Here is a 23,508-nt window from a genome sequence, read left to right as displayed (position 1 = left end):
ACAATTGAAAAATATTTTCACTCAAGTACATATATAAGTAAAATAAACCAAAGGTTTTAAATTGAATTTTTTTAGTAGTTGCCTGCCTACACTAAGTATATTTGCCTCGGGTTTATTTTTAGTTTCAATTTTTACACTTTCTCCAAAAATATAACTGGCAAATGGAAAATGTATTGATTTTAATAACTATTTAGTTTTGGTGTTAAAACAGTATTAGAAACAAATCTAGAAAAGCGTAGGAATGTCTTTTGCTATTAAAGCTGGTTAAAAAACGAAACATGGCTATTAAATTTAATGACCATTTTAATATTTCACAAATAATTAACTATTAATAAAAATGTGTTCCACACTATATATTTAGTTAATAATTCTTGCATGTTTGTTTTAAAAATATAACAAACCCTGTTAAAATTTTTATTAATAGAGGAAAAACTGTTTTAAAGCGAGATTTTTAGTAGTATATCCCCAACAGATACATGCATACATACATGCATGCATACATACATACATACATACATACATACATACATACATACATACATACATACATACATACATACATACATACATACATACATACATACATACATACATACATACATACATACATACATACATACATACATACATACATACATACATACATACATACATACATACATACATACATACATACATACATACATACATACATACATACATACATACATACATACATACATACATACATACATACATACATACATACATACATACATACATACATACATACATACATACATACATACATACATACATACATACATACATACATACATACATACATACATACATACATACATACATACATACATACATACATACATACATACATACATACATACATACATACATACATACATACATACATACATACATACATACATACATACATACATACATACATACATACATACATACATACATACATACATACATACATACATACATACATACATACATACATACATACATACATACATACATACATACATACATACATACATACATACATACATACATACATACATACATACATACATACTTACTTACATATGTATGTAGTATATATGAAAAAACTCTTCAGATTTTAATAAGAAATATTTTTATTGACTATAAAGTGATTTTCTCCAAGACATTCATTTATTGACCGATTCGTATGAAATTTGGTGAAGAGAGTTCACTCTGGTACTGAAAGGGACCTTTTGTGGTCAAATATGGATATATTTTGACCATTTTAAATGCAAAACAAACTTCAATAGAAATGTTTGTGAAAGGAGCCAACTAGCTCCTTCTGTTTAGGCTCTATCGTGTTTAGAATCTAATAAGCACCCAGAATATATGTATATATAAAATTTTGTACACCTATGATCAATATACTGATGTGTCTAATCCGATACTATTTAAAACCAAAAAAACATATTCAAAATCTAATATTTTATTAAGCAGAGACTAACAACTCTTCTCTAGCTAATTAACTTCCTCTAACTCCTATTTTTGCTATTGAATACAAAGGAAAAATAGACATTACTGATTACTCAGTGACCAAATGTAAAACAATTTCCCACCTTAATACGTTTATTTGTAACAAAATTTCCCTGAGCTCTTTATTTTTTGTATAAAAAGCAACAGAGTGTAAATTGACTCATGCTTGGCTAATTAACGTCAATTTCATTTAAAAACAAATTACTAAGCACAATTGGTTAATTACATACTGCTATAATTTATTATATTTATTTTTTAGTGCTAAACAGATATAAAATAAATTTACTATGAAGTCTTAATTTCAATTTTGTTGACTATTTATTTTACTACAATTTAATTATGTGGATATATGACTTTACTTTTAGTTACACTAACATTTCCCAAAGAAATTACACACAAACAAATATACATAGTTTTATAGGAATAAAGCAAAATATTTGGCAAACACATCTTTTCACATTAAAGTTTGACAGTTATGGAATGATCAATCATCAACTGACTCCCTTTAGTATAAATTTGACATGAAAAATGGGAAACCGAAGCAGAGGTTGTTTGATAAAAAAAGCAAACTTTTATTTAGAAGAAAGTAAAATATGTATTGTGTTGGTTTAGTGTACCAGAAATATGTATGTATGTGTGTGTGTTAGCAATGAAATGTGATATTTTCTCCTAAAGGTGTATATTATAAGCTGCCATTGAACGGAAACGATTATAAGTTTCAATTGACTTGTAACGGTATTTTGTTCTTTTCTTTTGATTTATAAACCGTTTAAAATGTGTTTACTATTTCCGTTTGAATTAGAACTATTATTCATTTCATCATGACATATAAGAAAATATGTTTTTCATTTCTAATGTTCTCTGTTTGAAAAGTAATCTAAGTTATTTATAAGTTCAAGATAATTTATTTTTGGATTTAGTTTTAAATTAAAAATAAAAAAAACTATTTTAATATTTTGAATAAGATAAATGCTTTATTTATAACAGGAATCGAAATGACTTTTTGTCATCGAAAAAATGCCGCAGTACCCCCATGACACAATAATTACATTTTACAAACTTTTGCTCATAATATGATTGTCAATAGACAATAGGCAGATTCGCAGACTAGTCAACAGACTAGCCCATTGACTACCCAATAGACAAGTCAATTGTCTAATCAATAGACTAGACAATAAAGAAGTCATTAGATACTAAACTAGTAAATAGACTGATTCAATAGGCTAGTCTATAGACTATTCCATAGATTAATCAAAAGACTATTTCATAAACTTTTCAACAGGTTAGCCAACATACTAGTCTACATTGACTAGTCAATAGGTCAGTTCATAGACTACTCAACATACTAGTCCACATACAAGTCAATAGACTAGTAAACAGACTAATCCATACTACTAATCCAGATTACTAAAGCGAATAGTCAATAGATTAGTAAAGTGAATAGTCAATGTACTTGTAAATTGACTTGTCAGTTGATAGACTAGTCCATTAACTAGTCAACAGACTAATCCCTAGTCTAGTGCATAGACCTGTCAATAGGCTAGTCCATATAATAGTCAGAATGCTAGTTCAAAAACTACTCTAAAGAAATGTAATTCAGTTTAGTACCATTTCCAAATTTCAGTTTTCCATGAGTGATTTATAAAGTTTCTAAAGTTATTGAAGGCGTATGATTAATATAATTTTTAAAAACTTTTTACATATTAATCATACGCCCACTGTACAATATGTTTAATTAATTAAAATGTAAATCACATTTAGAAATGTGGATATTTTCTATTATATTTAATAACAAGGAATGTTATATCGACATTCAAAGACCTTTTTGTGAAAATCTTAATTTTTATCATTTGATATAGTTCTCAAAATATTGAAATCATGTGGAAAATTTTGAGAAATGGAATAAATATATAATCCACCTACTAATTACCTTTTAGTAGAAAGGAAATAAAGTTATATCCTTAATGTACAAAAACAAGTCCTTTGATCCTTTGATGTTTATGTGCTTTGTTTATGCCTATGACGAATAAACAATCAAATGAATTAGTATTTAGGTTAGATATCAAGTCATCATATCAAACAATCAAATCATCATACAATCTGCGTATGTACACATATTTTAAAGGATAATAGCTGATGGCACTGCTAACGTTATAATGTCATAGATCTATAGTTGTTTACATATATACATACATGCATGTATAGAAATATGTATATGCATACAACTATGTATATAAGGAAGCGTATGTATATGTTTGTTGTATTTTATATATAAACGATACCGCCTACATACACATGTCCAATATGATTTAAATATCAGTTGTATTGTTTGCAGTCTATAAAATCACAAACTCAAACACACACTCATATGCACATGTAGATAAGAATTTAACCTTAAAGCTATGGGTACAAGTGATAATTACCTAAGTCGTTTGAAAAAGGAATTAACAAACAAAAATTTACATTTATGAGCCCCGATTCTTTTACTTAATAAATATCGATAAAAACCTAATAATTTCCTAATATAATTCAGTTTTTAAATAGCCATATATTACGAAATTATAATTTTTGACTAAGTCTATTTTAGCTTATGACCACAGATAATATGACTGCATATTTGTACATTTTACAGTTTAGTTTGTTGGTAGTGAAAGTGAAATACCATGTTTATATACTAAAATGAAAGAATAAGCGAACAAACGAACAAAAGCAAAAAAAAAAGAAAACAACTAAAACTAACACTAAAACCAAGTCTGAAATGCAGAGTCGGCCATGTGGAAACGTGATTGCAATACATTTATATGGATGAAGGATCAAAGTGTCTAATTAAATCAAGGATAAAATGTTAAAAAGTCAAAATCATATAGATAAAAGTGTTTCTTATAATACAATAAATAAGAATGGTACTTTTATCATACAAAAATGGTATGACATTAAATAAGTATAATAAATTGTTTCCTTTAACGCAAAATTTCTTTTGTTTTTTTTTTTTTTTTTAAATACTGACGTAGTTTTTAAATGTTCTTGAAGAAATTAAAAAGTTTTTTTCTACGTTTTTGGGTTCTAGAAAGAATTATAATTTTTTTATAAACAATCTGGCAAATAACACTTTTTGTAAATTTCTAAAAACAAATTTTTAAACCCCATAACTGTCAGTCAAACAGTAAAGAGTATTTTTGCTATTAAATACGTTGTGACTCTTATTGCAAAATATTATTTGTCAAACTCGCAAAAAGCTTTTAAGCCACTTATGATTTGAATGAACCAACAAAGTTTTATTTTACTTACAAACATATTCTTTGGTCACATTGAAAATCAACACCCACCACAATCATTTATAATGCATTAGAAACAAGCAGAAACAACCAGCACAAGGAGGTATTAAATTTCTCATTTTAAAGTCTAAAAAGTTTCCTTAAAGACGTAAATATACGATTTTTTACAAACAGATTCTTAATAATTTTCCATAAACTTTATTGTTTAATTGTTCACAAAGTTTCTTTACTTCAATCTACAATTCAATCTCTCTCCTTCTCCTTGAACACAGCAAATATTTTTAAATTTTTTTTCAAGGACATTTAATGTTAAATAATTTACAATCCTTCTTCTTTTTTTTTTTCTCAGTTTACAATAGAGTATAATAAATAGTGATAAAACCTTAGATACAATAATTCGTTATAAATTCTGGTCACTTTTTGTTGAATAAACAAAACAATTTCTTGATGAGTTTTTACAATAAGGAAAATGATACAAAAAAAAAAAAAAGAACGTACAAAATTAAAGGATAAATGGAACTCGTGTGAAACAAACAGCTGACTAAATGAATCGATTGAGGAGTATTTGTCCATTGGATATTTTACCTTACATACATATATTCCTTTGTTTGATATTTTTTTGTGTGGTACAAGTACACTTAGGGAAATTCTAACAGTTGGCTAGATAAAAAATCTATTTTTATTATTATAATATTGAAAATTTCTTCCTTGGAGACTTTTCTACAGAAAACTTCTTTATCGGAGACTATTCTATATAAGACTTCTTCATCGATGACTTTTCTACAGAAAACTTCTTTATAGATAGGTTTTCTACAGAAATCTTTTTCACAGAAAACTTCTTCATCGAAAATTCTTCACTCTTCTATAAAAAACTTCTTCATCGAACAGTTTTCTATAGAAAACTTCTTAATCGAACAGTTTTCTGTAAAAAAACTTCTTAATCGAACAGTTTTCTATAAAAAACATCTTCATCGAACAGTTTTCTATAGAAAACATCTTCATCGAACAGTTTTCTATAGAACACATTTGCATTGTTTTACTATTCTATATAAGACTTCTTCATCAAAGACTTTTCTACAGAAAACTTCTTTATCGAACGGTTTTCTACAGAAATCTTTTTCAGAGAAAACTTCTTCATAGAGAATTCTTCACTCTTCTATAGAAAACTTCTTCATCGAACAGTTTTCTTCAGAAAACTACTTAATCGAACAGTTTTCTATAGAAAACTTCTTAATCGAACAATTTTCTGTAAAAAAAATACTTAATCGAACAGTTTTCTATAGAAAACATCTTCATCGAACAGTTTTCTATACAAAACATCTTCATTGAACATTTTCTATAGAAAACTTCTTCATCGTACAGTTTCCTATAGAAAACTTCTTCATCGAATAGTTTTCTATAGAAAACTTCTTCATCGAACAGTTTTCTATAGAAAACTTCTTCATCGAACATTTTCTATAGAAAACTTCTTCACGAACAGTTTTCTAAAGAAAACTTCTTCATCAAAGTGTTTTCTATAGAAAACTTCTTCATCAAAGTGTTTTCTATAGAAAACTTCTTCATCAAAGTGTTTTCTATAGAAAACTTCTTCATCAAAGTGTTTTCTATAGAAAACTTCTTCATCGAACAGCTTTCTATAGAAAACTTCTTCATCGAAGTCTTTTTTATAGAAAACTTCTTCATCGAGGACTTTTTATAGAAAACTTCTTCATGCAGACTTTTCCATAGAAAATTTCGTCATTGAATTCTTTTCTATAGAAAACTTCTTCATCTAGGACTTTTATACAGAAAACTTTTTATCAAAGACTTTTTAATAGAAAACTTCTTCATTGAAAACTTTTGGAACAGTTTTCTAAAGAAAACTTCTTTATTGAAAACGTTTCTATATTAAACTTCTTCATCAAAAAAGAAAATTTTTCATTGAACAGTTTTCTATAGAAAATTTATTCACTGAACATTTTTTTGTAACAAAAATTTCTATATCGAAGAATTTTTTAAAGTATACTTCAAATTTTTACTAAAAAAAACTTAATTTCAATCTCATGGAAATTTTTTTATATTTTTCTTGAAGTGCAGTCACTCTGTAAACGATAATAAATGGCATATGAATTACAGTAGATAAAAGGTCTAACAATATTTTTTTAACTATATTTAGACCAAAAAAGCCAAATAAATAAATAAATACTACAATAGACGATAATAATAGAAAACTAAAAAAAAAATTCAATAAAATACATTAAATTTAATGTACATTTATTTTCTTCTTCTTCTTTTCTTCCTCTCTTTCCTTCTATTTATTAATACAAACAGTTATGTGAAGACAAAATTGACCGAATGGAAAACCAAAAATTATAAAAAAGCAACAAAAACAGCAGAAAATATAAACAACAATAAAAAAACAAAACAAACAAAAAAAAAACTCATCATATAATGTTGGCCACAGAAGTTATTGTTCAATTAATTGCTCAATTTTTTTTAAATTTTTATAAATTTTCAATAAAAGCCTGATGTCAGTCAATATTTCTTGTACGTTGCGTCTCACCCTACGTTTCTATCACTCTCTCTCGTTCTTTAAAAAAAAACCACAACAATTCCATTAAATGCAACTAAGTACTAACTATTTTGGAAAGCATTTAGTTAGTAACAACAACTAACTGCAATATTCAGCCAGTATAAATATAAATAATAAAGAATAATAATAACAACATTAATATTTAATAAATTATTTAAAACTGCCTATAATTTAAATAATAAAACAACAAGAAACAAAATATAAATTTCCCAGAGAAATAATAATAAATTCACTTGCTACTATAATAACTCATTCGCGTATATGATAACACCCCCAAAGCAACCAAATCAAATCCACCCACCATTTAAACGTAATATCCGTAATTAGCGTCACTATTTGCCAACGTCGACGTCTACATTGTTGCTATTGCTGCTGTTTGTTTGTTTGTCAACGGCATTGAACAAAAAAAATACACAAAATAAATCCTATTCAGCAGAATCAATATCAATATAATTGATATTATTATAATCTAATAAATAATAATTATCAAATTGTATTATTTTATTAACAACAAACAATAATAAATAACAACAATAATGGCCATTAATATATTGGATTATGATCATTATGCCATCAGTGCCATTGTAACGGTCAGCATGCAAATATTTTTCTTTCTCATCAATTCAATACTTCAAATGGATAAATTAACAGATTTTGCTGGAGGTGTTAATTTCATTATAATTTCGCTGTTGACATTTTTCTTGGGACAAATAGATCGTCCATCAAAGGTAAGTTAATTTGCAATTATTTAAACTGCTAAATAAATACTTATCTACTATGTACTCATTAGTTTTAAGTATTATTAAGTTACCAGTAGGGTTTTGTATTCAAGAATTCTAGGAATAAGTTTTTCAAATAATTAAGAAAATATTCAGTTATTGTATATTGGGGGGTATATTGTTTTTGTCATTCCGTGACACCATAGAGTATATGTACATATGTATATGTATAGTAATTAAATTTTGAATTATGGCGGAAATCGGACAATAATTGACCCTACCCCTATATAAGGTTTCATTCAAGAAATGATTATAATATGCTCATTTCTGACATAACTGCACAGCAATATAATCTGTCACTAGCAAGTTTTATAGACGAAATCTTAATACCAAATTTGAAGAGAATCAGTCCATATTTGCCCCACTCCCCATATAAGGTCTCCTACAGAAATTACTTTTACGCTAATTATTGGCTTAAAAATAACTGTATGGGGATGAAATTCGATATAAACAAGTTTCATGTAACCGAAATCTCTCTGCTAAAGTTTATTAAATGATGGATTAACCGAATTGACCCTACCCCCATGTAAGATCCCCTTCAGAAAATGACTTTAACACCCATTACTGGCTTACATAAAACTTTATCTATCTATCTATCTATCTATCTATCTATCTATCTATCTATCTATCTATCTATCTATCTATCTATCTATCTATCTATCTATCTATCTATCTATCTATCTATCTATCTATCTATCTATCTATCTATCTATCTATCTATCTATCTATATATCTATCTATCTATCTATCTATCTATCTATCTATCTATCTATCTATCTATCTATCTATCTATCTATCTATCTATCTATCTATCTATCTATCTATCTATCTATCTATCTATCTATCTATCTATCTATCTATCTATCTATCTATCTATCTATCTATCTATCTATCTATCTATCTATCTATCTATCTATCTATCTATTATCTTTCTACACATACATATTACCTAAACAACATTCGTTTTTGAGATTACGAAAAAGTCTGCATGAAAACGTTGGTAAAAACGAGTTTTTACGAGTACAACTTTATTTCCGAATTTACAAGAATACTTTCACCCATAAGATGGCTGTTGAAAAAAAACTTCGAAAAACTAAAAACCCTAGTTCTAAGTACCACATATAATTACATGTTTTTATATACCGACACATGTTGTATTTGTAGTAGTTATAATAAGCATTTTATTAAAATAATAATCCCATAATTTATTCAAATCACACACTTAACAATATCTCTACAATTGTATCAGGATTTTCTTTTTTTTCAACAAACGATAAATTTAAGGCCAAACACATGAAGTGCAGATTGTGCTATACAAGTATGTAATGAATGAATGAATGCGTACTTATATACTCAATTGAACAACATATTGTATACATAGTATGTATGGGGAGGGGTTTTCCATGATATTTGTAATCATAACTTATGAATTATAGATTCAACTATGTATTTGTATAAGTATAATGTAATATAATTTACAATATTTTTCCGGTTCCTTAGAAATATTGGTTTCGATTCAAATCTTGCTGATATCACCTGAATTCAAGTTTGGAATCAATAAATCGAACATAATTTGGAAAATGTTTCTAGATATAATAAAATTGCGGCAACCTCAAGTATTTTGTATGAAATACGAAAGGAAAAGAACACGCATGGATCGTGTTTATTTGTTTGAATACAACATGATCCATAGGCTCCATTACATAGGACACTGTTGCGGATCATGTACTCCAATAATTTTAGCAAGGAAATAGTTTAGATTAGTTTTGGACCAGTCCCTTGAGGAGTAATCTGAACACGCATGTGCGGATTAGTCATAATTTTTGGAAACCATTTATTTATGTGCTTGAAATGATCTAGAAGACCAGATCAAGGATTTTTAGAAACCAAATTTTTTTCTATAACTTTTCATTTTTGAAAACGTTTTATTTATGTTCTTGAAATGATCTAGAAGACCAGATCAAGGATTTTTGGAAACCAAATTTTTTCTATAACTTTTCACAGATTTAGTCAGTTTCCGGAAATATACGTTTTCATACAGAATGACTCATACACATTCTTGTTTGTCCGGATGTAGTTCTACACACAAAGATACATGAATATAATATGTACATGTTGTTTTGCAGTTTACGAACACAATGCAATTTAATAGTTTCTTTCATATTATGACAGGCTACAATAGAGGCCTTTTTAAACTGTAAACCCAAAATGCAAGTTAGCAAATTTTATTTTATATATATATATTTTTTTTTTGCATTCTATGCCCTAATACAAAATACATGTTAAATATGTATTGTTTGTAATATACATACATATTTAAAAGAATGTATACACACATATTACAAACTAATACAGAGAAAAACTTATTTTAAAAAGAATTAATTCTTTAGTTGTGAATCATCTTTAACATGCACATAGTTCCTATGCGAGACAAGTATACTACAAATGCATAAACTCTGGATGATATCGGAGGACCTTATTGATAGTTAAAAATGAAAAATCTATCAAACCGGTAGTACTACTGGTCCTTTATTACCGATATGTGATCTCATAAGCTATCGAAAACCCATATTGATATCAAAATTAAACTAAAATGTAATAGAATTCTTGTTTGATATCGAAAAACATCGTGCCATGAAGGTAAAATAAGACCAATTTTAATCGATTATAGTATCTTAAATTTAGTGACAACGACTAAGAGACATATTTGTAGTTTATATTTAAATCACCACAATGAATTAATTCCTTTAGACACTTCATATTTTACTAAAGTATTTCTTTTATTAGAAGAAAAGTAAATTATTTCCTTTTGTAAAACTGTCAGTTGATGTATCTATGTAAATGTATTCATATTTACTTACATACTATATAGTACATTTATTACAAGTAAATTCAACTATGTATAATAGAAAATATAATGTATGAATTTGTTTTTGTAAATTGTTGTAGTACATATTGCATTATTATATTGCAGTCATGCATTTTATTTATAAGTTAATAAAAACTAATTTTGAAATGTGGTTGCAAGTTGTTTAAAATTCTTAAAGAATATTTAAATTAGATAATAACAACAACTATGATAGACAGTAGGAAAAAAAGTGTCTATTTTTATAAAAAATTTAGCATGTCCTTCGTTGTATGGAAATATTTTTTTTAAATTACCTTTTTTTTACTTTGATGGTTGCAATTGATTGACTAAAATATTTAGAAGGAAATATTGAATTTGAGTGACAGAGCTTGTTTTTCGATAACTTTATGATATTTTACTGAAACTTTGATAAGAAGACAGGCGTTATTTAGATTCTTAAGATCAAACGCTAGATCCAATTTAGACTATTTAGTTTACATCGTTATAAAGCGGTAGATATTTTTCTGACACTTGTATTTAAACAAATCCAAAAGTTATGTCCCCTTGGTTGTGCTCTCATGAATGTCTTTGGAGGTAGTCTTCCCTCCTATTGGAACATGCAGCTTCTCCCCCATCATGCCAGTATTGTCCACTTGTATTATCTCTTGTTGATTCGTAACTTCTAAATCTGTTAGAAAGATTCAGGCGACCTTCCTAACGGTGCACGGACTTGTTTTTATACACTAAATAACCGTCCTTAGAAGACTTTAAAATAAAAGTCGAAGTCGACTTTTTTGCCCTAACGAAGTCGTTAAGTGCTGGTCTACACAGGGCAACTTTTTTTGGGAAACTTTTGATTTTGTGTGTGAGAGAAAGAAATATCATTCATCTCTCTCGCGGTACGGACCTTCTTGTACTCGGAAACTTGTTTTGTTTTCTTATTCTTATTCCCCGAAAAACTTTTTAACGAAGAACTGATCTTCTAATGAAAAACCGATTATTCACCGTAAACTCCTTCATTTACCCAAAAATTTATCTTTTATCAAAATTTCGTCGATCGTTTACCGAAAGCATATCTTTCTCCTAAAACCGATCTTTTTCCGAAAAAACAATATTGTAACAAAAAGTCAATCGATATTTCCGACCATTCTCGAAAAACGTATATTCCACCGAAAAAACAATCATTACTCGAAAAAAAGAAATACCAAAAATCCAATCATTGGCCCAAAAATCCCTCCTTTCACTTTTCAGAGAAGTGTATACATGTACGCTATATATATATGTACACTCTAGCTATACTCTATTAAAACACTCCTACATGTTTACCACACTCCAATTGTTTACAATTTTATTTATCTAATTTTAAAACTAAAGTCCCTTCTCAACAATTTCACATGAAATTGAAAAACAATTTCTTTTATTTTACCATGACGCACATACATTTAATGGATTTGACTTTTGAAATTGACTTTTTTTAAATTAATTTAAAGAAAAAAATCGTCATTTCCTGTCATAAATAACAAGTTTATCAATCTATTCGAATACCAATAAGATAGCTGCACTTGTACAAGTTGTTTTTCATGATGATGGTGATGATGATGGTGTCTACTACTTGTAACACTCATTTTCATGGATACACAAATACAATGTATTTCTATGCATAGTTGAATATGAGTGAGTGCATACAGTAATTGATGTTAACACAAGAGAATGAACGTTTTATATTTATTTTACATACATTCATATTTACACAATTATATTTATGTATGTATGTACATAATGTAATTTACATATTTAGTGTGTACCTCTACTAACATACTTGTAAACAATTTTGTTTTTTTGCAAAAAAAAAAAAATGATGAACTTCCTGCTTCTAAGGGCTTTTATCACAAAACAACATGTCGTTCGGTGTAATTAGTAGTTGTTGGTTGTAGAGGTTGTTCTTGGTAACTGGTGGCTGGTATGACGAGCACTACTTGTTCACATAAAGGAATCATTTTCACGGACAACTTGAAATCTTTTTATTTCTTTCTTCTTGTTTTGTTCGTCCTTTCTTTTTATAAAATGTAATTAAAAAATCAATAGAAATTTTGTGCATTCTAGCTAAATTTATGAATTACAAAACGTTTAGAAAACAAATTAAAAAAAAAACAACATATTAACCTTAGAATTATTTTTAAAGTACTTGTAAACAATTTAAATTTTGCGGTTGCCTTTGAAAGATCATATACATATTTACCCAAAGTTGTATTGTAAAGGTGTTCAGTCCTTGAATTTGAAAACAGACATACAAATACTTTAGTGTAAAAATAAAGTTTTATTGAATAAACAGTCATTTTTAGTGATAATATCTATATAGAAAAACTTTTTCCGTTTTTAGCAAAGGTGAAAGTGTAAAAAAGTTTGTGTGTCTGTTTGTCTAGTGCTAAACCTTTTTTACATTCCTCACCAGCAACCATTTAGGAAAAAACCAAACTGTTTTACCGTATTGTTTGTAAATTATAAAAATTAAAAAAAAACAAATTCTCAGAAAAACATGAATTTGCATTTGAATTTTAATTTGGATTACAAAACAGAAGTATTAACACCAAAAGGAATTTTGTTTACATTGGGTTTACCGCAAAAAAAAAAAATAAAACTTTGTTTTCGATCATATCTCTTTTATTTTTATTTCATTTACCGCAACAAAATCGTCACTCATGCAAATGTAGGGATAGTCACAGTTTTTGTAATGAAAATGTTAATTTTAAGTTTTAAAGGTTGCATAGTTCAAGGTAGCTCTTAATTTAATCTAACTAATCTAACTAACTAACTAACTAACTAACTAACTAACTAACTAACTACTAACTAACTAACTAACTAACTAACTAACTAACTAACTAACTACTAACTAACTACTAACTAACTACTAACTAACTAACTAACTAACTAACTAACTAACTAACTACTAACTACTAACTAACTAACTAACTAACTAACTAACTAACTAACTAACTAACTAACTACAATACTAACTACTACTAACAACCTAACTAACTAACTAACTAACTAACTAACTAACTAACTAACTAACTACTAACTAACTAACTAACTAACTACTAACTAACTAACTAACTACTAACTAACTAACTAACTACTAACTAACTAACTAACTACTAACTAACTAACTAACTAACTAACTAACTAACTAACTAACTAACTAACTAACTAACTAACTTACTAACTATTACTACTACTAACTAAACTAACTAACTAACTAACTACTAACTAACTAACTAACTAACGAACTACTTAACTAACTACTACTAACTAACTAACTAACTAACTAACTAACTAACTAACTAACTAACTAACTAACTAACTAACTAACTAACTAACTAACATAACTAACTAACTAACTAACTAACTAACTAACTAACTAACTAACTAACTAACTAACTAACTAACTAACTAACTAACTAACTAACTAACTAACTAACTCTAACTAACTACTAACTAACTAACTAACTAACTACTAACTAACTAACTAACTAAACTAACTAACTAACTAACTAACTAACTAACTAACTAACTAACTACTAACTACTAACTAACTACTACTAACTAACTAACTAACTAACTAACTAACTAACTAACTAACTAACTAACTAACTAACACTAACTAACTAACTAACTAACTACTAACTAACTAACTAACTAACACTAACTAACTAACTACTAACTAACTAACTAACTAACTAACTAACTAACTAACTAACTAACTTACTTACTTACTAACTAACTAACTAACTAACTAACTAACTAACTAACTAACTAACTAACTACCTAACTAACGAACTACTAACTAACTAACTAACTACTGACAGGTTCATAGACTACTCCACTACAACTAATCGATTTACTAACAAGATAATGGACAAGTCTATAGAGCAATCTATTTACTAATGTTTGAACTAATACTCGTGGGGATAGTGCTACCACACTTTCAATGACATGAAGTACTGAAGAAGAGTAAAAGTACTGAATTTTCCATGGCTGCTACTAACTGTGATTGTCATTCTGATTTTCCCATTTTAAATAGAGTAAATTTTTTTATTCTCTCTAATACGTCATCTAACAACAATTAGCATTCACTCAAACATGAGTAAATAATATTTACGTATTAATGTACTTGCATCTGGAACATTCACTGGCTGGCGTCTAGCCACCACCACCGCCACTAATTGCGTGCATTTGTTTAAGAAAATCGTTTATGCATACCGAAAAACAATTATTAACCAAACTATAGAACTATAAAACTAAAACACAAAAAAATATAAAAAATTTTATAATGTGTTTATAAAAAAATTGTATTTTACATTAAACTGAAGAGGGTGAGAGAAAGTGAAATAGAATGAAAATTTTTCAAGGAAACATTTTAGAATTTTTACGTCAATTTTATTAAAGCAAAGTCATTGCAAAAGTTCATATGTTCATAAATATATTAAATTTTAAATACCACAAATTTAATTACATTTTTCGTAATAAATATTTTATAATACATACTTAGTAAATGTATTGTTTAAAGTGGGCTTTACAGAGTGTTATTTATGTATAGAATTCAGTGTATAAATAAATTTTTCATGTTACCATTAAAATATGTTTTGAATTATCATAAGGTTTAACATATTGGCTTATATAAAACGATTCTATTATACCCTTCACTTTCGCGAGACGTGTTCAAAAAACGGAAAATATATTTAGAAATTACAGTTCTAAATTAATGTAAATGAAAAAAAAAAAAAAAAAAACAATCAAATTTTAGAATCTTTTAACTAATTCTTTTAACGTTTAGTTTAAAATAATGAGTCCTTGAATAAGTATCAGTTTTAAGTCACAAATTAGAAAATAAAACACAATTTACTAAAACAAACAAACTTAATTCTTATTATTATTTAAAAATATTTTAATTCGATCCTTGGTACGAGTTGACAAAGCTGCACGTTTTTGCTTTATCCATATTTATATTTAAAACAAATCCTTTGACAAATAGTGCATTTAAACGCAAGATATTTTATAAAGTATTTAAATATTAAACATACATAAATACTTATTAACACAATCACATGCGAAAAGTATTTTTAACCTTATCCAATATTAACCATGAGAACTACCAATATTTTTTTATTCCGTTTTAACACGTAATTTTTATACATTTTTAATGAAGTGAACAAAAATCCATGTATGCATTCAAATTTATGAATGTGTATCAATAAATTGGCTGTAATCCCCAAAAGGACAATAATTAAAATTAAATGTGAACAGTATGTTGAATAAAAAAAAAAACAACAATAACACAACACGCCGACAACCTTAACAATTAACCATCACGGCCAAAGGTTGACCAAATTGTTTGGCAATAAAAAAAAGAACAATGCATGTTTAACACTTTTTAAATTGTAGTTTTCTTTTTAGTGTTTTCATTTTTTTGTACTTTTTATTGCTATTTTCTTGACAAAAAATGAAACAAAACAAAAGCAGCTTATTGCCGTTATTGTCTTTATCGCTATTTCATGATGAGATACCAAAACCTAGAACAACCAATCAACCACCCATCCACTCCACTCCACTCCACCCACCTATATATCTTGTACCAGTTGACAGAAATGTTTGAGTATAAACAAGAATGCATGATATACACCAAGTACATACGAGTCGACATAAACATGTATGTAATACAAGAATGTTAAGTTAACGTTTAGTAGGTTGGTCCTAACAAAAAGTCATTTAAAAAATAATAATGTTTTATATAGACCGTTTCATTAACACTTGGTGAGATTTATTGGTTCTTGTAAATTATAAAAATTTTATTTTATATTCACTACTGTGGACTAAAGTTGGTGAGTTAACAAAGATTGCTGAGTTAACAAAGATTGTTAACTCAGCGATAGCCGTATCAATCGATAGTTTTTTCGGCACCGATTACAATGTATGCGGAAATGAGCATACATATTCTCTATGATATGGCTTGTTTGTTATTAAAAATCAGCAATATCGGGCCATGATTTCCTAAAGCCCCCAAGAGACCCCTCGTAATACTGTTTAAAGGGTCATAAATTTGTTAATTATGTAGCAATCGTGATAAAATTTTGCAAAGTTTAGTTTTATACAACCAATGTATAGTGTATATCGGACCATAATTGACCCTCTTCATAAAATCACTTTAACATTCATAACTAGCTTAATAATAGTAGAATAGCGACGAAATTCTACATAATTAAGTTTTAAAGCAATACAAATCTCTAAACCAAATGTCAAGGGGATCGGTACATAATTGACCATATCCCCCATATAAGGTTCCCTTCAGAAAATGACTTGAACGCTCATGAGACTAAAAATACCTTCATAATTATGAAATTAGACAAAGACATGTTTTATAGCAACCAAAATATCTCTCTTTTAGGATCGGTCTATATTTTAACTTTCCTCCCATATAAGGCCGTTCCAAAAATATTACTTTAATGCTCATAACAGACTTCATAATAGCAGTATAGCGACGAAGTTCGACATAAACAAGTTTTATAACAACGAAAATATCTATATTAGATAAATACTATTTTGTGGATCGGTTGCTATCTCTGATATAAGGTCCCCCTCAGAAAATGGCTTTAATATTCATAACTAGACTAAAAGTACCCGCATAGAAATGCAATTAGACAAAAACCAGTTTTATGGGAACCAACATCGCTCTACTAAATTTATGAGGATCGTTCCATAATTGACATCATCCCCCATAAAAGGTTCTCTTTAGAAAATTACGTTAACTCTCATAGAGCCCGGTACATATCTTAAACAAGCCCCCCATTAAGCTCCTAAGATCTAAGTCCATATATTGGACCACCTTCCGTAATTAACTTTAATTTACCTCATGGGCTTTGATGGTAGGTATGCATATAAATTTCGGCATAGCCGACTTTAGCACTCTTAAATGAAATTGCGTAGCTGTACTAGTATTTTTAAGTCAGTAATGACCGTTTAAATCATTTTCTGATGGGCACCTTATATGGAGGGTACGTTCAATTATAAACAGATCCTCATGAAATTCTGTAGGAAGATTTCTGTTCTTGTTCTTGTTTATGTTGCATGGGGGCTTCGCGAACTTGTGGAGCGATATTGCGCATTTTCAATACCAATGATGAATATTTCGGCAAAATTTCAGAGCCTATCGTATCTATTACATACAGACGGACATGGCTAGATAGTCTCAGAATTTAATAAGAACCCAAAATTTACATATATTTTTGTATACTTTTATAGGTTTTTGAGGGATATTTCCATATACCCCCTCCCACCATCTTTTATGATTGAATACCCTTAATATTATCATTGTACATTCAAATATATGTATGGGGGATTATTTGCGTATATACAAACATACAGTCTATAAACAATATTTGTTCCATTTCTTTGATATGTTAGTACAAACATGTGTTAATATAGAATTTGTTGTTGTTTTTCATTTTACAGGCCTACGATAGTCGTCAGTTGATGGTCACTTTATTTGTGTGCCTTTGGGGCGCCCGTCTATCTGGTTACTTACTATATCGTATTGTTAAACTGGGACGAGATAAACAATTCGATGATACACGTCGAAATATCATTAGATATGCTGTATTTTGGACATTTCAGGTATGTACCATAAACAACCAAACAAACATTCATTCATCATCATGACCTTAAAAACAAGGGTTTTATATTGCATAATGGGATATTTCGTAAGCAAAAGTTGAGAGTTTATTGCAGAATGAATTTTGGAAACTTTAATCTGAAATTAAGAAAGAGATAGATAGAATCCACAGGCCGACAAAATTAAAAAAAGCTGAAGTACAGAGACAAGGATATAATTAAATAGTTTAAGTTGGGCCGAATACGAATCTGAATTTTCAAAACGTGTATTATATCACATTTTCGAGATATCTTAACATTAGTTTTTAGGAAACCGCCTTTTTGCCGGTTGTGTTGGGAACATCTTGATCATAGATTCGGATTCAGCGCAAGTCAAATTTTAAGGTTAAACTACCGAGAATCATTTTGCTCTGGCATAAGCAAATAATATTCTTTACGAAACTTCCCATATAAAATAGAAATATATAAAATTAATTTACATATGACAAACACATACTATTACATATGTATGTGCAAAAAGGAATTTTAACATTATTGTTCAAAAAATAAACAACTTTTTCCTTAAAGTTTATTAAATTCTATTTAAAACGGTTAAGGTTGAAGTAATAACATTTTAAATTAAAGCAACTTTCAGAATTTAAAACGATTTATAACTTTAGTCTCTTATACTCAATTGGGGGTAAAAGAGTCCCTTTCTGATCTCATGCAATATCTGTACATATAAGCTCCTACCGAATAGTTATATTTCAAAATGTTAAGGTTAAAATGTGGCTCTAGTTGCCAATAATTCGAACAGTACTGTATAAATATGTGACTTAAACAATAATTTAATGAACAACTGAATGAAGTAGGAAGCAATGAATGAATGAAATAAAGAACATCATATACCCTTTTCTCATCTACATCATCATCATATTCTGTATGTGGTATAATTTAATTGAAACTGAAATGTCTCATAATGTGAATTTTAATTAAATTTGTTGCAGGCTGTTTGGGTATATATCGTTTCATTACCCGTCATTATTATCAATTCACCACGTCATTCACAGCCAAATGCACCCAAAACAATGACAACACTGGATTCAACTGGTACGGGTATGTTTATAGTGGGCTTGTTGGCTGAAACATATGCGGATTTGCAGAAATTTTCATTTCGTCAGGATCCTGCCAATCAAGGAAAATTTTGCAATGACGGTGAGTGGCTGGCTGCTGGCAGGCTAGTTGTTGTCGCTTATTGTGTTGCCAATTAAATATTTGCAACATTAATGATAAAATGGATTTAAAAATGTTTCATTGTCTCTTAGGTCTATGGAGCCTGTCAAGACATCCGAATTATTTTGGTGAGGTGGTTATATGGTGGGGTATTTTTGCAATATCACTTAATGTTATATCTGGCCACGAATGGGTGGCAATTGCCTCTCCCATATTTACTACATTTATAATATTGTTTTTATCGGGTATTCCTTTAAGGGAACGTTCAGCGGATGAAAAATATAAAGAGTAAGTTCTTCTGGAATCCTATTAAGTATGTTAGCGTTTTGTGCACTTGTAGGTAACCATGTAAAAGTATGATTGCTGGGAGTTGGTTGAAAAATGTATAAATTGTTTCAGTGTACAGTAGATTGTTATTGTTATTTTTTGGAATTTCGAGGAATACTGAAATCGAGTTATCTTAGAAATCAAAATTTGTACAATTTGTACTACATACATACATATGTATATAAAAGTCCATTTTAAAAATATTACATTTTCGATTTATGTTTGTATTAAAACTTTATTTAGGATATTATTTATTTGTGGACAATTTTGATATACATAACTCAAGGACTCCTCGAAATTCGAAAATATGTAGCGAAATAATACATATATGTATGTACGTAGAAAATTTTTCCTCTTGTAAATACTAAATCAAATTTCCTTGACTCTATCACCCAAAATTTGGAAACATACAAATCTACTTTATAAATATATTAAAACTTTAATGTTATTTCCCCTAATATCTCTTTTTTTTATCTAGTCAACTGGAATATCGTAAATATAAAGCATCCACATCACCACTGATACCAGTACCACCATCTGTTTATGTCGAGGTACCGGCTGCTTTGAAATTCATTTTATGCTGCGAATTTCCCATTTATGACACAATGAAGATCCAAAAAGACATTAGCCCATATTCACTTTCAATTGCAAGATCCCACTCACACATATAGCAGTCAATTGCCCACTCTGGCAGTGGGCAACAAGGCTTTCAAGGCACCGTTGGCCATTCACTACAGAAATATGGTGAAACGGGTTCGATGCATAGGGGACACTGTTATGGCGCTAATGGGGGAGATGCTGAAAATCATATGAACTGCGGTGGCAGTTGTCGTAATTCATATGTGAAAACAGCAAATCCTTATCAAAATGGTTCGGGATATGCGGCTAGTTACGGTCACAATATGAACGAACTGGGGCAGCAACCGCACCAAACACAACAGCAACACCAACATTCACATCATTCTCATCCACATCACCATCATATACATCATCATCATCATCACCAGCAACAACAGCAGCAGCACCAACCCATGGTACCGAAAGCTTTAGATGTTGACGATGATACAGATGATGGCATCATCTATATGCCGGGACCATCATCAGCATCCAAAAAACAGTCACACTATTTTCCTCCCTCACAACACTCGATCGACTTTGAGGAGCCTTCTTCGATCATTGATGTCGAGGAACAAATTGAACCTGAACTGGAGGAAGACTACGATGAAGACATACCGCCTATTGACCTGAGTAAACCGCCAAGCGTGGAAAGCTTTGTAAATAAAATTCGAACGGAAAAGGAAGTACAAATTAATGCCGAAGGTAAATCCATAACTGTAACGACAATATTGTGATTTCATTTCTATGTGTTGTGCTCGTATTTGTATGCGTACTCGTACTTGTATTCGTATTTGTATTCTTGCTTGTTTGTCTTGTTATCAGAACCAAATTATAGTCAAATTTATTCCACTAGTTTATAACACTTCAACAATTAAGTATTTATTACGAAAAAATTTCAATTTAAATGGAAGTAAAAGGTTAAAAATAAAACTTATTAACAAAACTAAAATTGGTATGTGTAGATTGTAAAAAAAATTTACATTAATTTTATTAATGCAATCTTAAGAAATTAATATTTTTATTACTAATTCAAAAAAAAGCTAAATATAGAAAAAAATATAACATTATTAACACACAGCTCAGCGATTATTTTGTAAAATAAGTGAAAAAAAAAGACAGAAATATTAAACATAATTAACAAAAATATTCCTAGAAATTTTCTAAATTTACTTGCATACACTTTGTGACAAAAAAGTAACGATGATAGTAACATTTTTGTATTGAAAAGGAATTTTATATAATTAACTAAAGATTTTAATTAATTTAAGTGAAATGGTTAACTGGAGCTGTTTCGACTTTGAAATATGATCATGAGACCATTTTCAAGATATAAGTTGGTGACTTCTATCCTATAAAGATCTTATATAAATTTTGAATTCTTATAGATTGCTATTTGCGTTGCCCTTTGGTTTGTCAGTATGTACATTGGAAACAAATATCTGAAGGCCCCAGATTCTTCGGGGCCTAAACCTTATGTTATTCTAACCTTATATTATGAACATCGGATGCTACCTTCTGTTTGTCGTCATTTTTAAATGATTATAACTTTAGTCGATTGATTTTAATGATTGTTTTACTGTATGATAACATGATCTACAAATATGTCTCGTAAATAACGGCTTATTTGACTACTCACTACCGCCCCTTTGTGTATCTTACCCGCCGAAGGCAATTTTTGCACATGTTTCTGCCGGCCCATGTACAAGCAATTTGCTCATGTACTCGAGCTATCTAATTTCTGACCATTGCTACCCCGTTGCCTAACTTCCGAGGTGGAAAAACATTACTTCCTTTTACAACCACGCAAATGAGATGGTCTCTGTTGATTCGGTAACAGCACCTAGATACGCAACAGCTCCTAGATAATAGACGGAAATACGAATCCATCCATCTTACTGACAGAGAACACACTGTGCTAAATCTGGTATGCACAGAGTAAACCCTGGACATACCCAGACAAAGAAAGAAAAGTCAATGGTATCACTTGTATAAGATACCTTACATCCATCACCATTCAACCCAGTAATCTTCTCATTCATCCGAAAAACATCCATCACAATCACTCTAGGTGATGGTAAAGCCGCCATACCCCTATATACATCCCGTACCACATACACTTGACACCACCCAAAGTCACTCCTCTGTGGGACTAAGCAAATTGATACCGTGTATCAATTAGTCTTTTAACCAACATTATCTTACCGCGTATTTGGGTATAAACACAGTTACAACGTGTTCCCCGAAGGTCCTCTCAAATAACTGGTACAGGACAAAGTTCGAAACAGTGCCCTGTGGGCTACCGGTTCCCGTGGCTCCAGATTATGTGGTTCCCTGGTTCGATCTCATGTCAAATTATTCCAAGAAAAGACCGAGGATACATTTCTTTATAACCATTTTATGTCCCAGTATTGGTAGCACCTCTTTTCCTAATTTTTTACTAAAAACTTAAGGTAAATAAAGAGGACAAAACAAAAATATGGCAACACGATTTGAAATAAAGCATATAGATTTTATATTGTATATTACCTGGAGAAAATCATAATCATTTCTGGACCAATAGTTTTTAATATAAATTTTACAACGATTTCAAACTCTATTATAGCTAATTCCTTCTTTTAAAGTATAATATATACTTCAGTTCCTGGTTTATTGACCTTATTAATATTGCATTATGATTACATAAGAAAA

General features: G+C 29.1%; 1 protein-coding gene across 1 annotated transcript in view; it reads left to right on the top strand.

Annotated features, from left to right (window-relative positions):
* LOC119600765 overlaps positions 1–23,508 on the top strand; it is a 29,248-nt gene that overhangs the window by 4,998 nt on the left and 742 nt on the right. The window contains exons 2-6 of the mRNA XM_037951266.1: positions 7,110–8,099; positions 18,505–18,666; positions 19,650–19,857; positions 19,968–20,163; positions 20,681–21,522. Of these exons, the coding sequence (XP_037807194.1) occupies positions 7,908–8,099; positions 18,505–18,666; positions 19,650–19,857; positions 19,968–20,163; positions 20,681–20,873 (951 nt within the window). The 5' untranslated portion in view covers positions 7,110–7,907 and the 3' untranslated portion in view covers positions 20,874–21,522. The remainder of the gene's footprint in view (positions 1–7,109; positions 8,100–18,504; positions 18,667–19,649; positions 19,858–19,967; positions 20,164–20,680; positions 21,523–23,508) is intronic.

Source organism: Lucilia sericata, unplaced genomic scaffold, assembly GCF_015586225.1.
Source record: "Lucilia sericata isolate MDLA Ls3-8-SP2 unplaced genomic scaffold, ASM1558622v1 Contig000120F_arrow, whole genome shotgun sequence".
NCBI lineage: Eukaryota > Metazoa > Arthropoda > Insecta > Diptera > Calliphoridae > Lucilia > Lucilia sericata.
This window is presented reverse-complemented; position numbering and strand designations above follow the sequence as displayed.